General features: G+C 46.3%; 1 protein-coding gene across 1 annotated transcript in view; it reads left to right on the forward strand.

Annotated features, from left to right (window-relative positions):
* Window positions 1-18,193, forward strand: part of SPAG17 (sperm associated antigen 17) — a 994,731-nt gene that overhangs the window by 814,757 nt on the left and 161,781 nt on the right. The window contains exon 36 of the mRNA XM_030205033.1: window positions 4,251-4,364. Within this exon, the coding sequence (XP_030060893.1) occupies window positions 4,251-4,364 (114 nt within the window). The remainder of the gene's footprint in view (window positions 1-4,250; window positions 4,365-18,193) is intronic.

The following is an 18,193-nucleotide window of genomic DNA, read 5'->3' on the forward strand; positions in this document are numbered from 1 at the left end:
AACATTGGCACACCAGTTTACACCTGAAGACTAATCTCTCCAAAAACATCCTTTATTGGAATAAGCACGCTTACTCACAGTTAACTTCAGATCAGAGGTTGTGCCCCACCACTGGCAACGAGTCTCCCTGGTAGTGAGATTATAGCAGGTCAGAGCTGGCAGAATGTTGTACCATGCCCTCTTTCAGCCACATTCAAGGTAAGAACTAAGTTCTCTAACGTGGCTAACACATGGAAGGGATCTAAAACTGGCTTACAAAAATGGCCACTACCTCATGGACTACCGGAAACACAACAGGGCACACTCTGACCCAGTAGACGAGGAAAAGCACCATGGGAGAAGAGCCTACCAACTACCAACATCGTGAGACTGTAACAGAAGCTAATGAAATCACGGAGCCCAATACCCTACACCCACCACAATGCAATGCTGATGTGACCCTGTAGTGCACCCGAGAGCCACATCTGACCCAGGGAAAGGCTGTGACAGGATCGAACATATTCTGCTGTCATTTGAGGCTGGCATAGAGGCTGGAAAAAAAGTTTTTAAAGTGGGGTTTTTTTTGTGGGAGGGGGTTAGTGACCACTGGGGGAGTCCGGGGAGGTCATCCTCGATTCCGTCCAGTGGTCATTTGGGCAGTTGGGGCACTTTTTTGGGACTTGTTCGTGAAAAAAAGGGTCCAAAAAAGTGACCCAAAATCGAGGTAAAAACGCCTTTTTTTTCGATTATCAGCTAAAGACGCCATCTCTCCTCGGCTGATAACCACGCCCCAGTCCCGCCTCCACCACGCCTCCAACATGCCCCCATCAACTTTATTCGTTTCCGCGATGGAGTGCAGTTGGAAACGCCCAAAATCGGCTTTCGATTATACTGATTTGGGCGCCTTTGCGAGAAAAACGCCCATCTCCCGATTTGGGTCGAAATATAGGCGTTTTTCTCTTTCGATTATAAACTGGATAGGCAGTCTGGACAGAGTGTGGACAAGATTCACACTTGCGTAACATATAGAATACTATAAGTTATGTGCATATTTCTGGAACTGTGGCTGGCATAAGTGCTTGCCCCTAACTTACAACCACATATTTTCACTGTTCCTGTAGTATCCTATAAAAAAAAAGTAAGCACCTACATTCTTTAATAGGATAGACTCCTACCAGACACCCTATTTATGGGTGCCTAGTTATAGAATTACTCCCTGTGAGAGAATGTATAGAAAGTTACTGATCCCCCTTAATAGCATTCCTTCATAAAGCCATATTAAACCCTGCAATATAAAGCAGAGAGGGTGTGGCTCAGTGAGGGCAGAGCAGCAAGGGTGTGGTCCAGGCAAGATAAAATTCCACAGCACAGCTAAGCCAGAGAGGTCCAGGGAAGACAAGAGCTGCCTTCCAGTATATGCCTTTACCAAATATGTGTAAGCAGCAGAAGCTTGATTCAGGTACACCAAGGTGTATCTTGGAACCTTGTGGAAATTATAATCCTGGAGGCTAGGCCAGAGCCAGGCCTGGTTTTTAAGACAAAGACTAGTACATACTGTGACCTGTCAGGGATAGGCCACAGGGAGATTATCCTTGAATCAAGACTGCTTTTTGTTCTCATTTCATCAAGCCTGTGAAATTAATAGGCTGTAACCTTTTCAATATTAATAAGGTGTTTTTCTTTTATCTTCAACCCTCCGAGTGGCTGTGTATGTTAGGACTGCACCCAACCCTCACTCACATTGCTATACCTCCCTAATGCAGAAATTCCCATTAAGGAGCATGGGCATGGACAAGGACTGCACCTTGAGGTTAATGCAGAAGTTGTTACTATGCATTAACTTTTAATGTGGCAGATAATGTGGTGCAGTTAGCTATACCTCTGAAGCTACAGTGGGGGAAATAAGTATTTGATCCCTTGCTGATTTTGTAAGTTTGCCCACTGACAAAGACATGAGCAGCCCATAATTGAAGGGTAGGTTATTGGTAACAGTGAGAGATAGCACATCACAAATTAAATCCGGAAAATCACATTGTGGAAAGTATATGAATTTATTTGCATTCTGCAGAGGGAAATAAGTATTTAATCCCTCTGGCAAACAAGACCTAATACTTGGTGGCAAAACCCTTGTTGGCAAGCACAGCGGTCAGACGTCTTCTGTAGTTGATGATGAGGTTTGCACACATGTCAGGAGGAATTTTGGTCCACTCCTCTTTGCAGATCATCTCTAAATCATTAAGAGTTCTGGGCTGTTGCTTGGCAACTCGCAGCTTCAGCTCCCTCCATAAGTTTTCAATGGGATTAAGGTCTGGTGACTGGCTAGGCCACTCCATGACCCTAATGTGCTTCTTCCTGAGCCACTCCTTTGTTGCCTTGGCTGTATGTTTTGGGTCATTGTCGTGCTGGAAGACCCAGCCACGACCCATTTTTAAGGCCCTGGCGGAGGGAAGGAGGTTGTCACTCAGAATTGTACGGTACATGGCCCCATCCATTCTCCCATTGATGCGGTGAAGTAGTCCTGTGCCCTTAGCAGAGAAACACCCCCAAAACATAACATTTCCACCTCCATGCTTGACAGTGGGGACGGTGTTCTTTGGGTCATAGGCAGCATTTCTCTTCCTCCAAACACGGCGAGTTGAGTTCATGCCAAAGAGCTCAATTTTTGTCTCATCTGACCACAGCACCTTCTCCCAATCACTCTCGGCATCATCCAGGTGTTCACTGGCAAACTTCAGACGGGCCGTCACATGTGCCTTCCGGAGCAGGGGGACCTTGCGGGCACTGAAGGATTGCAATCCGTTATGTCGTAATGTGTTACCAATGGTTTTTGTGGTGACAGTGGTCCCAGCTGCCTTGAGATCATTGACAAGTTCCCCCCTTGTAGTTGTAGGCTGATTTCTAACCTTCCTCATGATCAAGGATACCCCACGAGGTGAGATTTTGCGTGGAGCCCCAGATCTTTGTCGATTGACAGTCATTTTGTACTTCTTCCATTTTCTTACTATGGCACCAACAGTTGTCTCCTTCTCGCCCAGCGTCTTACTGATGGTTTTGTAGCCCATTCCAGCCTTGTGCAGGTGTATGATCTTGTCCCTGACATCCTTAGACAGCTCCTTGCTCTTGGCCATTTTGTAGAGGTTAGAGTCTGACTGATTCACTGAGTCTGTGGACAGGTGTCTTTCATACAGGTGACCATTGCCGACAGCTGTCTGTCATGCAGGTAACGAGTTGATTTGGAGCATCTACCTGGTCTGTAGGGGCCAGATCTCTTACTGGTTGGTGGGGGATCAAATACTTATTTCCCTCTGCAGAATGCAAATAAATTCATATACTTTCCACAATGTGATTTTCCGGATTTAATTTGTGATGTGCTATCTCTCACTGTTACCAATAACCTACCCTTCAATTATGGGCTGCTCATGTCTTTGTCAGTGGGCAAACTTACAAAATCAGCAAGGGATCAAATACTTATTTCCCCCACTGTATATCTAACTGCATTCTGCATTATCAGCTGTGCCATTAAATGTGGTTAATAAATAAATAAATAATAGTGACCATGTTAGCTGAATGAATGCTTTTCTCAAAATGCTGAGAACACTCCCAACACTTGAAGTCCAAAATCTAAGCAGAACTTGATAAATAGACTCCTAAATATTTTTGAATGCTAACCCATTATCCAGTTGTAAAACTACATTCTAATTCTGAAAATAACCATTGAAAGAAAAATGATTTAGCACAAATCTGAAAGTTGTGACAAGGAATGTCAGTCATGAAATCTTCAGACTTTGCTCCTGTTCACCATCTATTGACATTCATTCATCCTGACTTTGTGTATACTGCTGTATCTGCTGCAAAAGTTCAAACTAGAAGAGAGATCAAAAATAAAAGGCTTTTGAGGCTTCTCAGAGTAGTGGTCTTTGTACAGCACAGTACCTGGGAGGATCTTGTTGGTGGAGTTATAGGGGTTGATATTCAGAATGATTTAACCAGGCATGAGAGGTTTCTGCCTAGTTAAACCATGGTGAGTGGGCCATCCTTGGATATTGAGCAGCAGCTAACCATACAGTGATGCTGAAAATCTGGCGTGGCAATAGCCAGTTAGTGTCAGGGCAGTCCAGGGGATGAGCTGGGATTGCTGGTGCCTGCATAAACAACTGGGCATCTTCAGTAACTGAATATTGACATGATATTTTTTTATATAATTGGAAGGAAACCAAGTAGCCATTGTATAATTGCAAAATGTTATCATTTGTCCCGCTCTCTTTTACAAGAAATACATGGCCAGCTCCTTGAAACTTGAGAGAGAGCAAAAAGAGATATGCATGAAAGACCCCAGAAGTGAAGAGGAAAAGATCCATGCAGCTGATCTCCTGAAACTTGTGCTAGTAAGAAAATCAATTAAAGTATATACCCAAGCAATTTTTTAATGATTGGTTAAAGGTTTGTGTTACTACTGTACATATAAAAGATTTTGGGGCTCATTTTCAAAAGAGAAAAACGTCGAAAAAGTGTCATAAAGCTGCATTTCATCAAATTTCTTCACAAAACATTCAAATTTATATTTTCGAAACCTGTTTTGCAGACGTTTATCTATGCGATTTTTCTGCAGTGCGACCAAATCACAAGGGGGCATGTTGGGGGCAGAATTAGGGTTAGTTTAGGGCATTCCTAACACTTGGATGTTTTGTAAGCATAATGGAACAAAAACGAAAACATCTAGGGCTACAACTTCAACATTTTAGTCTAGACCTGTTTTTAGAATGAATAAGGCACAAAAAGGTGGCCTAAATGACCAGATGACTACTGGTGGAATCAGGGATAAACCCTCCTTACTCCCCCAGTGGTCACTGACCCCCTCCCAACCCCCAAAGACATGAATAAAAACAGTACATATCAGCCTCTATAACAGCTTCAGATGTATAGCCAATTCTGTTAGAGCAGCAAGCAGGTCCCTGGAGTGGTATAGTAGGTGCAGTGCAATGTAGAGAGGTGGACTGAGGCCTGTGGGGACTAAACACAGTAACAATGCTTTATTAGAGGGCAATAGTCCAAATTATAAACACTGAGAGGAAAGGGCACAAGGCTTAGGCATTAGTAAAGCTATTTTATTAAAGACTAGTAAATAAGGCCCGTTTCTGACACGAATGAAACAGGCGCTAGCAAGATTGGTCTCGGAGTGTGTATGTTTGTGAGAGTGTGTGTGGGAGTGACTGTGTGAGAGAGAGCGAGTGTGTGTGCGAGTGTGTGTGTGTGACAGAGAGTGAGTCTGGCTGCGAGTGTGTCTGTGAGAGAGTATGTGTGTGAGGATGACAGTGTGTTTGTTTGAATGAGTATGTGAGACACAGTGAGTGTGAGAGAGTGTGTTTCACACAGATACACTGTGTGTGAGAGAGTGTGTGTGAGACAGAGTGTGAGAGAGTATGTGTGCGATACACAGACTCTCTGTGAGACCAAGAGAGTGTATGAGACCGAGAGTGTGTGTGAGTGACTGTGTGACATATAGAGAGTGAATGTGATACAGTGTGAGACGTGGAGGGGCACAGTTGAACGCAAACGCCTATCTCCATGGGCGTCTATGTCCAAAAACGGGTACGTGAAGAGGCGGGACAGACCGTATTTTCGGATTGGCTCAGATTAGGACATTTTTCAGCTGGGCGTTTGTATTTTTTAGCGATAATGGAAACTAAAAACGCCCAGCTCAAAAATGTCCTAATCCGAGCCATTTGGTCGTGGGAGGGGCCACGATTCGTAGTACACTCTCCCCCCTGACATGCCAGGACACCAGCTGGGCACCCTAGATCAGTGCGGTGGACTTCAGACAACGCTTCCACATGCATTGCTCCCTTATCACGGGTGCTGAGCACCCAACCCCCCTCCCCCAAAACTCACTAGCCACAAATGTACAACACTAGCATAGCTCTTAGGGGTGAAGGAGGCACCTACATGTGGGTACAGTGGGTTTTGGAGACCTCCCATTTACCAGCACAAGTGTTACAGGTAGGGGGGGATGGGCCTGGGTCCAAGTGGCTGAAGTGCACTGAGGTACCCACTAAAAGTGCTCCAGGGACCTGCATACATGCAGGCCTCTAGGACTTGTTGCTGCTATATAACATTGGCACACCAGTTGACACCTGAAAACTAATCTCTCCGAAAATGTCCTTTATTGGAATAAGCACGCTTACTTACAGTTAACTGTAGATCAGAGGTTGTGCCCCACTGGCAACGAGTCTCCCTGGTACTGAGATGAGCAGTAGGTCAGAGCTGGCAGAATGGTGTACAGGTGTACAGGCTATTCATTGTCTATCTGGCGTCATCCACCCCGACGCAGCCCTATTGTTGGGCGAAACACGGCCTGTGTCGGGCATTTGTTTCATACACGGTATCCTCAATAAAGTCTTTTTGGATATTATACTGATCTGCTGGTTTGTTTTCCACATTGGATTTTGCAGATCGTTTGCCTTGTTGCTTTCTGGGACCCATTACCTCATGGACTACCGGAAACAAAACAGGGCACACTCTGACCCAGTAAGCAGGGGGAAAAGCACCATGGGAGTAGAGCCTACCAACTACCAACATCGTGAGCATTTGCCACAAGCTACTGGAATCACGGAGCCCAATACCCTACACCCACCACAATGCATTGCTGATGTGACTCTGCAGTGCGCATAATAGAAAAGGTGTCACACTCACCCGAGAGCCACATCAGAATCAGGGAAAGGCTGTCACAGGATAGAACACATTCTACTGTCATGGAGGTGGGTACGGCATTTGAGGCTGGCATAGAGGCTGGAAAAAAGTTTTTAAAGTGGGTTTTTTTGGTGGGAGGGGGTTAGTGACCACTGGGGGAGTCCGGGGAGGTCATCCCCGATTCCCTCCAGTGGTCATCTGGTCAGTTGGGGCGGTAAAAACGCCTTTTTTTTCAATTATCAGCTAAAGATGCCCATCTCTCCTTGGCCGATAACCACGCCCCAGTTCCGCCTTCACCACGCCTCCAACACGCCCCCGTCAACTTTACCTGTTTCCGCGACGGATTGCAGTTGGAAATGCCCAAAATCAGCTTTTGATTATACCGATTTGGGCGCCCATGGGAGAAAGACACCCATCTCCCGATTTGGGTCGCAATATAGGCGTTTTTCTCTTTCGATTATAAGCAGGATAGTGTGCGAGTGAGAGAGAGGAAGACACTTTGAGAGTGTGTGTGTGACAGAGATACCTGTCCCCTCAGGACCCCCTCCCCCTCCCCCTCTCTGGACCCCTCCCCCTCTTCGTTCCCCTCCCCTCCCTTGTGGTCTCAGGACCCCCTGCCTCTCCCCCCCTCTGCGTGGTTGGCAGCACCGAGCGTGTGTGTGAGAGATTGAGTCTGGGTGTGAGTGTATCTCTGAGAGTGAATGTGTGTGTGTTTGTTATCTCTCCTCTGTCCCCCTCCATCCACCCAGCTATTCTCCTGTCTCCCCTGCACCCCCTCCAGCTACCTAGCGATTCTCCTCTATCCCCTGCCCCCCCTTTTGCCATTGCCATCCATCGATTCTCCTCTCCCCTGCAGAGTGAATGTGTAGAAAGAGTGTTGTTGGCTTCTGAAAGCGGCAAGCCTGTCTGAGTCCTGCACTTTATATCTAACTGGCAGCAGCAGCAGTCTGGAAAATAGGGCATACAGAAGAGGTCAGTTGTCAAGAAAAGCATCAAGTAACTCCCATTTCTCTGTACACCAGTTTTACAATTTCCACTCGCAAGGGCTATTTAATGCTAATTCTCCGGTGAAGGGAGAGAATAAGCAGAGAGAGGCAGAGATGCAAGTCCCTGGTGTTGGTTTAAATGTAAAGGGAGGGAGGGAGCGGTTGACCTTCCCTGCACTCATTTTCTCTGACACTGCAACAGAGAGGAAGGGGGTTCAGTGCTCTGAGATCCTCAGCCATGCTCTGGCGAGACAGCGGGGGGAGGGGAGCAGGCCGGGCAACAGAGTCAGCAGGAGAGGAGCAGATCGGAGCTTGCTGGCTATGTTTGAGTGAGTCCAATTTCCATTTGAAAGGTCAGTGTAATGTTAGAGCAGAGAGAGGCAGAGATGCAAGCCCCTGGTGTTGCTTTAAATGTAAGGGGACGTTGGGTCTGTGTGTGTGTGGTTTTTTTTTAAGTTTTAAACGCACCTGTGACATTGTTTTGAAGCCTGCAAAAGTTCCTTCGTTTGTGTAGTGTTGTAGGTAGATCGATGTGTGTCCCGCCCTCACGTTAATCGTGACGTCATCACATTTTACGCAAGGGCGGGGCAAACACTCATGTAGAGAAAGCGATCTACACCATCATGTATTTAGAACGTTGAGACTTGTGGCAGCTTCATTAGAACGTTGGAGGTGTGTTTTATATAGATAGATAATGGCAGCAAATAGCAAATGTCATCAGATGCAGAATCACCCAAAATGATGATAAAGTACTGAGTTTAAGTACTGTCAAGGTGAAGTAAAGATAATGCACACTAATCTGGTTCTAGAAATTATAGAACACCTGACACCCCAAGCACTAAAGAGAAAGCAGTTCAACCTGACAGATGATGACACTCATGAACACTGGATCCAGGAGTTGTCAGGCAGCTGTTGTAGGCAGAGGCGCACTACAGCTGGGATGGCAAGCGTGTTTCTCATCTCAGGAAGGCAGAGGCAGGAACCCCAGGCAGGTCAGCAAATGGTAACTCTACCCAGGTGGGTCAGCATGCAGACAGGTGATACCACAGATTAACAAGCCTTTATCATGTAGCTGGCTCGGGGCCAACTGATAATAGCTCTCACCTGAACTGCCCATGATAACAGCCAGCTGGCCATTAGCTTATGAAAGAGGGTTTGTGCCATGCTGACTAGAATAACAAAGTCTGATGTTTTCTAGTGTTGTATGTTTAGGTACCCAAGGACCCGGCTGTTGCTGCCATAGATGTTTTCTTCTTGTCCATGAAGGTCCCCAGCACAATAAACAAAAGTTGTCCTGAACAGTTGTTTTGCCTATGTTAGCCTTGATTTGTCAGCAGTGTGCTTGAGGCTTATTACAGGAACAAGCCAAGCCCCTGCATGGAAACTGACATGGGTCAGAAAACAACAAGGCAGGCGGTCCACCAAATCCAACATGGAAGAGAACAACAAAAGGCAGACCTTGTGAAAAACAAGAGTCTTGGTTAATTAAAAGTTCCCAGAGATTTCAACACAAAACTCCCAACGTGGCCATGTTTCGCCAGAATAAAAGGCTGCATCAGGGGCAGTAGTAACTGCAAACACAAAATAAAAAGAACATCAAGTCCAAATCATAAAAACCAATGAAAAAAATGAATTTGAATGAAATCAAAAGAAGGAACTCCCAAATCATCATCTTAAAACATACATCTCAAAGTGAGAACTGATTCCCTGAATAAAAACACATTGATAGTTAAAACCTTCATACAAACAGCAAGAAAAAGCATTAAGAGGATTACTCAGCTGATATAAAACTTCAGAATCAGTCTGGGTGGTGCAGTTGTTGAAACTACAAGCATTGCAAATATGGGGATAAAAATGCCCACCATGTTAAAGAAACAGATCTAACTAAAAGAAAAACTTAAATTGAGTCAATCATGAAGAAAAGGAAGCATGAAAAAAGATCTGCGGAAGCTAGAAGAATGGTCTAATGTTTGGCAATTAAAATTCAATGCGAAGAAATGCAAAGTGATGCACTTAGGGAGTAGAAATCCAAGGGAGACATATGTGTTAGGCGGGGAGAGTCTGATAGGTATGGACGGGGAGAGGGATCTTGGGGTGACAGTATCTGAGGACCTGAAGGTGACGAAACAGTGTGACAAGGCGGTGGCCGTAGCTAGAAGATTGCTAGGCTGTATAGAGAGAGGTGTGACTAGCAGAAGAAAAGAGGTTTTAATACCCCTGTGTAAGACATTGGTGAGCAGTGGTGTAGCCAGGGGGGGTGCCAGGGGAGCAGCTGCTCCCCCAAATGGAGTTTTGCCAGCTCCAGCGCCTATTTTTTTCTCAATGTGTTGCATTGAAAATGTGCGCCAGTGCCGGCGGAAGTCCACTCTTGCTCCCCCCGCGTCATCAACCTGGCTCCGCTTCTGTTGGTGAGGCCCCACCTGGAGTATTGTGTTCAATTTTGGAGGCCGTATCTTGCGAAGGATGTTAAAAAAAATGGAAGCGGTGCAAAGAAAAGCTACGAAAATGGTATGTGATTTGCGTTGCAAGACGTATGAGGAGAGACTTGTTGACCTGAACATGTATACCTTGGTGGAAAGGAGAAACAGGGGTGATATGATACAAATGTTCAAATATTTGAAAGGTATTAATCCGCAAATGAACCTTTTCCGGAGATGGGAAGGCAGTAGAACTAGAGGACATGAAATGAGATTGAAGGGGGGCAGACTCAAGAAAAATGTCAGGAAGTATTTTTTCACGGAGAGAATGGTGGATGCTTGGAATGCCCTCCCGTGGGAGATGGCGGAGAGGAAAACGGTAACGGAATTCAAACATGCGTGGGATAAACATAAAGGAATCCTGCTCAGAAGGAAGGGATCCCCAGAAGCTTAGCCGGTGGTGGGAGGCAGGGCTGGTGGTTGGGAGGTGGGGATAGTGCTGGGCAGACTTATGCGGTCTGTGCCAGAGCCGGTGTGGGAGGCGGGGCTGGTGGTTGGGAGGCGGGGATAGTGCTGGGCAGACTTATACGATCTGTGCCAGAGCCGGTGGTGGGAGGCGGGGCGGGGATAGTGCTGGGCAGACTTATACGGTCTGTGCCCTGGAAAAGACAGGTACAAATCAAGGTAAGGTATACACAAAAAATGGCACATGTGAGTTTATCTTGTTGGGCAGACTGGATGGACCATGCAGGTCTTTTTCTGCCGTCATCTACTATGTTACTATGAGATCAGTCTTTGTTTGAAAATGCTATGTATATAGTAAAACCAAACATGATGTGGCATCCTAGCTTAAATGCACCTTTAAAGGCAATCTTGCATACTATTGCTAGTACCGTAAGACGTCCGCTGGAGGTCATGGCAGCCATTTTGAGGCTGGAACCGAGAGGGGCGGGAGCAAGTGGGTGTCACTTCTGCCTGTTTGGACCCTTATACCATCAATAATGTTAAAGGTAGGTTCGGGATGGGGGAGGCTGACTGGGGTATTGTGATTTCGGGGGGGGGGGCTGCGGGAGGGGAAGAGAGTATCAAAGTGAGGAGGGTGAGAGGACCTGCTTTCCCGTATGCAGATCCCAACTGATAGCTAGAACCCACATAAGATCCTCCAGCTGGCACATTCCATCATGGCCTGACATTGACTATTGGGGCTTAATTCAGCCAGGGTTAATGCTGACCGCCACAAGCTGAATATTGACCGGACTGACTTTTCAAGCAGCCAGTTTACATGGGTAAAACACTTTGAAAATTGCCTTCTAAACTATAATGAACTTCAAAACAAAATGTATTGTACAGGGTATAATCATTGATTTCTCACCACATCATTGGATAGACTTGTGGCTCTTATACAGAATTGATGTCTGGCCAAAATATATCCACATAAATACAGAAGGTGCAAGGAATGGTCCAGAAAGTTTTCTGGATAGCAATAAGATTCAGTCCTATCCAGATAACTTTATTCAGTTATCTTGACATCAGATATGACAAGTGTAAGATAGCCAGTTAAATTATTTGAATATCTTTAGTCTGCAGTATTTAGTATGAATATCAGGCATAAAATTAAACAAATCATCTTTTTGAGACACCCGCCAAACTGAATATTGGCCTTAAGATATTTCTCCCCCATGATAATCACTGTCAATATCATATAGTATTAGAACACAGAGCTCATGACCTGGTTTCAAAATATTAACTGGAACTCTGGCATTTTAACAAATGTATAATTTAGTCTTACAAATATTCATTTTTTCATGGAAAATTGTATTTATGTAGAGAAATAAGTATGTATAAAGCTGCGGAGGTACACCTGCATAAAAGTATGCACAACTGACACATGAAAGGCAATTCTATAAACTCGGCACCTGCAGATACATGCTCCATGCATGTGTAAATACTCAGATAACTAGCAGTTATGTGTATAAGTGCTATTTTATAAGCGTGCACATAAGTGGCATAGAGGAGCATAATCGAAACGCCGGCGAACTCAGAATTTGGCCGGCTTCATATAGGCGGGTGAAAACAGGCAGGAATAATCGAAAATAATATGGCCGGCCATAAACTTACCATTATCTCGATTGAGGTCGGCCAATTTTGATCCGGGCAAAGCATAGTAAAAACACCGCCATGAAACATTCGATTTTCGCGGTTCAAACCGGCTAAATCAGGGCCTGCCAAAGTATACTAAGAATACGGTACTTGAGAAATTTGTTATTGTACTTGATATTTTTCATTGTTCCGTAAATTTTCCCTGTATCTGGATGTCCGCAACTGCACTGTACTTGCAGAACATACAGCTACGGGAAATATATTGTGTATGAAGTTCGTATTTGTGATAATGATCCATATATGAAAACTCCCATATAAGGGCAACTCCGCACGTAGGCCCCGCACGCATGACGGGAATGCGTCACAGACGGCCATGCGTCATAGCCAGCCACGTGTGGAGCCATTGTACCTGGCTAGATGTGCACGTGCTGACCTATCCATATATGGAATGGCGACCCATATATGGAGCTTTGCGTGTAAGGGCGGCCATCACGCATGGCCGGCCATATAAGGTGACGCACGTGTTCTCATTTTCACTTACAAATATGTCGATGCGAAGGGAGCCCAACTTCTCTGTCGCAGAGAACTTACTGCTAGTGCACCTGTGCGACAAGCACAAGCATGCACTCTTCCCCTACCACCGCCACCTGCCCCCCAGGGCTATCTGCATCAGAACCTGGGCCGAGATCAGGGACAGGTTACAGAGGTAAGTGTTTCAGCCCCCCCCCCCCCCCCCTGTAGCTACATATATAACAGCTCCCTCAGTAGTGTAAGCACAAACTGGAGTCTGCATTCAAGGGTAATCAATGATATGTGTACATGCACATTCATTAATATAATGTAGGTAGTAGAAATTAAAACCATTGCTACATCCCTACAATACTGCACACAAATGGTTCTCTCTGTCCTCACATCCCCCCCCCCCCCCCAGTGTTCTGAATCTCTTCTACTTGATTTACAAATGAATTTGTGTGCTGACGGCAAGAAGGCCCATCCCCTGACTCCTGGTGTACAAACATATCTTGCAGAAGATTTGGCATCAGGAGGGACTTAAGTCCCTCCGGCGGAGGTTCCGCCGCGTCCGCCTACAGAGCCCTCACATGATTAGGGCGGCGAGACGGCGCCTGAGGGATCAACGTAAGTATTATAAACAGGGCACCTGTACTCCTTTGTAAATGTATTTCATACTGCAAATGTCCTGTACAATATCAGTTTCCATGTGACTAATAAGCAACTAGTTAAGTCATAACACCTCTATCCCAGATCAAGGCCTGAGGTATAGCTGCAACTTCCAACTAATCTCCTGTGAGATGAATGAGATGGCATGCATCATTTCTGTATCCCTCTTTCTGGGGTAGATACTGTTTCATGGTATTCCTGCCTGAGGTTCTACTCTTAGTGGATGTCATTGCCTCATATTAAACTTATGTGTCCCCCCCCCCCCCCCCAAAAGAAAACAAAATAATTCAACAGAAACCCAAAATAGTCAGCCAACCATAGTCACAAATTATAATGCAAACATGCTGCTGAGCAATGAGTGTGGTCTGCCTGTGTACTCAGAGTCACACCAGCATTCACGGTTCCCTGTCATCTCATCTCATGCATCTCACACCCCATCCCCTGCCTCAGGCCAGCCAGCTCCTGCACTATGTAAGCTATGTTGGATGTGCTGATCTCAACCACAATCCTGTTGCATACACAGAGCACCAGCGGCAGGAGGAGGCAGCCCAGGAGGAGGAGGAGGAGACAGCGGAGGAGGAGGAGATGGCCCAGGAGGAGGAGGAGGAGCAGGCAAACCAGGAGGAGGAGGAGGCGGCGGCCCAGGAGGAGGAGCCGGTGGCCCAGGAGGAGGAGGCCCAGCAGGAGGAGGCCTGGCCAAACATGCCTCCCCTTGAGGGGGATGATGAAGGGCCCACACCCCCTGCCCTTTCCACCCCGTCCCCACCCCCATCCCTAGCCGCAGCACCATCCCCACCCCCATCCCTAGCCGCATCCCCTGCCCCAGCACTGCGCCTCCTGCAGCAACTGGTGGATGGGGTAAACCAGTTGCTGCAGGAGGTGACAGCAATGAGGCAGCAGATGGGGGCAATGTGGCAGGCTAATGAGCAGCACCATAAGGCAGTCACGCTGCTCCTTGTGCTGCTCATTAGCCTGCTGTACACGGCCATTCAGCCAGGAAGACGTGGCCGTCAATAAAGGACATTTGGGGGGAGGGAGGGGGGGACTTGTAAATAGTATTGGTTTGGATTATTTGAATATAAGTTGCATATTTTTGATATAACAGGGTGTGTGTCTCTCTTTCTGCACTACATATTATCAAATGCTGGGGTTCATATGAGAGGAGGCAGCAATATGGATTGCATGACAGGTGAACTGTGACAGAGAAACTTGAGTACATATGTGTGATGTGTGGCTATACAGAAGGCTACCTGTTCCATCCAATCTGCAGGGCTGTATGGTAAGGGGGAGGCTGGGTGGGCATTTGTGGTGAGGAACATAAGTGCCCATCCAGCCTCTTCTTCCCCCCACCCTTTACCATAGAACTGCACACCACAGAGTTGTGTACCACTATTGAACTGCCAAGTAGAAACTTGGAGATATCTATAGGTAGCCCCTAGACAAGTTTTGCTCTTTAATCACCAGACACCCTCACCCACAATCAAACCACAATGGTGGGGGCCACAAAGATGTTACAAGGAGCTGGGCCATCTTTTGACATTGAGCAATGCTATATAGTGCTCAACAGAAAAGGGAAACCAATGTTAAAAGCATTAGATGGATGTTTGATTCTTCGCAATTGCAATACAATACCACAGGTACAGAAGGGCCTAGGCTAGGGGATATAAATTGATATTGTTGTAGTGATTGTGAATTTGCTCACACCTTCTTGAGTCCCAGGAGGGTTGTAAGTTTGCACCTGAGGTAATGGAGGATTAAGTGACTTGGCCAAGATCACAAGGAGCAGTAGTGGGATTTGAACTGGCAACTTCTGTATTACAAGACTGGTGCTCTAACCACTAGGCCACTCCAGCCAACAGGCTGTAGCCACCTGCACCTAATTTGGAGTAGGAATTGTAATCAGACACCCTTGCTCTCAGCATGACTTAAGGGCTCAGTAGCCACGTACCTGTGGCCACCTTGAAAATAGTTTGCAGGCTGGAATGTAGAAATGTTGTGGTTCCATAATTATGGACAATTGTAGGACTGTGTTGAATAATGTGGAAAAGACATTCAGGGCATATTAATTCATTTGTTTATTTAATTAAAGCATTTATATCCCACATGTTCCCACTGGATGCAGGTTCAATGTGGCTTACAAGAGCTACATCAAGACTACTGTATTACTGACATACTAAAACAAAGCAAGCACTAAATAAACTTTGCAATAATATACAGCAGTGGCATAGTAAAGAACATATATGGTAACTGATTTGTTATATATTGTTATGTATGTATGCATTCTCCCCACCCCACCTCCCCACCCCCAACAACCCTGAGAATGGGTGGGCACTTCATTACAGGGGACTGGGGTTCACCACATAAAGAAGGATGGAACCTAGCGGGGAGACACATGAGGGGCAAAGCAGGACACAAACTACCAGTGCTTTTTTTGTGCCGGTACGCAACAATACGGCGTACCGGCACCTTTTTTTTTTTTGCTCCCCCCGCCCTGTGAGTCCATGTCTCGCACGCAGTGCCAGCCCCCATTTCCAGCCGCTGCTGCTTCTCCTGTTGAGCAGCAGCAGCCGCTACACAAAGAAAAAGATTTTTAAAAAAACTTCAAACCTGGCTGAAACGCGGCACCCCGGCACTGTAGACAGCCATTAGGCATTGGCTGTTGCCCCGCAGCCGCTCCTCCTCTTGCCTCTATGTCACTGCGCTCCTCCGGGGTCTTCCTCCAGGGGCAGTGACGTAGAGGCAAGAGGAGGAGCAGCTGCGGGGCAACAGCCAATGCCTAATGGCTGTCTATAGTGCCGGGGTGCCGCGTTTCAGCCAGGTTTCAATTTTTTTTTAATCTTCTTTTTCTTTGTGTAGCGGCCGCTGCTGCTCAACAGGAGAAGCAGCAGCGGCCGGAAATAGGGGCTGGTGCCGCGTGCGTCGCGACTTTGCGCCATTCGCGGGAAACTTGGCAGGGAGAGGGAAACCAACAGAGGGAAGGATTGGGGAGAGAGAGAAAGAGGGAAACCAACAGAGGAAGGATTGGGGAGAGAGAGAAAGAGGGAAACCAACAGAGGGAAGGATTGGGGAGAGAGAGAAAGAGGGAAACCAACAGAGGGAAGGATTGGGGAGAGAGAGAAAGAGGGAAACCAACAGAGGAAAGGATTGGGGAGAGAGAAAAAGAGGGAAAACAACAGAGAGAAGGATTGGGGAGAGAGAGAAAGAGGGAAAACAACAGAGGGAAGGATTGGGGAGAGAGAGAAAGGGAAAACAACAGAGGGAAGGATTGGGGAGAGAGAGGGGAAAACAGATGGAAGAATGGGGAGAGAGAGGGAAAAACAGATGGAAGGATTGGGGAGAGAGGGGAAAAACAGATGGAAGGATTGGGGAGAGAGGGGAAAACAGATGGAAGGATGGGGAGAGAGAGAAAGAGGGAAAACAACAGAGGGAAGGATTGGGGAGAGAGAAAGAGGGAAAACAACAGAGGGAAGGATTGGGGAGAGAGAGGGGAAAACAGATGGAAGGATGGGGAGAGAGAGGGAAAAACAGATGGATGGGGAGAGAGAGGGAAAAACAGATGGAAGGATTGGGGAGAGAGGGGAAAAACAGATGGAAGGATGGGGAGAGAGAGGGAAAAACACAGATGGAAGGATTGGGGAGAGAGGGAAAAACAGATGGAAGGATGGGGAAAGAGAGAGGGAAAACGGAAGGATGGGGAGAGAAAGAGGGAAGACGCTGGATGGAAGAATGCAGAAAGAAATAGGGGAGACACTGGAAGGATGGGGAGAGAAAGCAGAGCTGCTGGATGGAAAAGGGGAATAGAGAAAGACTGGAGAATAAGAGGAAGGGGCATGGGGAGAACAAGGGTGAGGAAAAGATGAAAAGCCACAGGTAGATGAAGGAAATTAAAGAATGGATAGTAAGAATGAATTAAATCTGGACAGAGAGAGAGCCTGAAAAATATTGAAGAAAGCAATGAAAAAGGAGACAAAAATGACAAATGGCACAGAAGAGTTAAGCGAAAACAAAGGAAAAGAGAATCACAGACTGGGACCAATATGGAAAGAAAAACAGTCACCAGACAACAAAGGTAGAAAAAAATCATTTTATTTCCATTTTAGTGTTTGTAATATGTCCAATTTGAGAATTTACATTGGCTGTCTTATTTTGCACTGGGTATACTGGAGCTGTAAGAGCTTACAGAGATTATTTATAATGAAAAAAAATCACGTTATTTTTTTCTCCTATAGTACTGTAATATTTTCAATGATGTCTGTTTATATGCGCCATGGCTGGTATAGGGGGTGTGGTTAATGTGGGTGTGGCTATCATATGGGTGGAGCCATATGTGGTGGCCCCGCCCATAATAAGTACCGGCACCTTTTTTTCTAGAAAAAAAGTACTGCAAACTACTAGCTGTGGATACCCGTGAACCTGGTGAAAATAGAGGTACGATTTGAGTGCAGTGAAGACAGAGAAAGAATGGGGAACCCTTGACCATGAGGGATGCACACATCCATTCTCAGGGCCTCTTCCCCTCCCTTCCCCCACCCCCACCTCACAGCCACCCACAACTCAGTGTGTCCAATAGAGAACAAGACATCTGTACAATGAATTGGGTTGAACAAATCATGGCTCTCAGAGTTCACTGTATTACAGTCCACTGCTGTCTCTTGCAATCCTCTTGACCAGCTGTCCTGCAAGATGCAAGAAGTGTTTGTTTAGCCTAGTAGCGCTCTAGAAATGTTAAGTAGTAGTAGTAGTAGCAACTATATAGCAGAAAGGGAAGAGGTGGCCGAGAGGTATGAGCTTACCTTGAACTTCTGGTGCAAGAATCTGTTGGCTCCAAGGGACCAGAGGCTGGTG

Source organism: Microcaecilia unicolor, chromosome 5 (assembly GCF_901765095.1).
Source record: "Microcaecilia unicolor chromosome 5, aMicUni1.1, whole genome shotgun sequence".
Taxonomy (NCBI): Eukaryota; Metazoa; Chordata; class Amphibia; order Gymnophiona; family Siphonopidae; genus Microcaecilia; species Microcaecilia unicolor.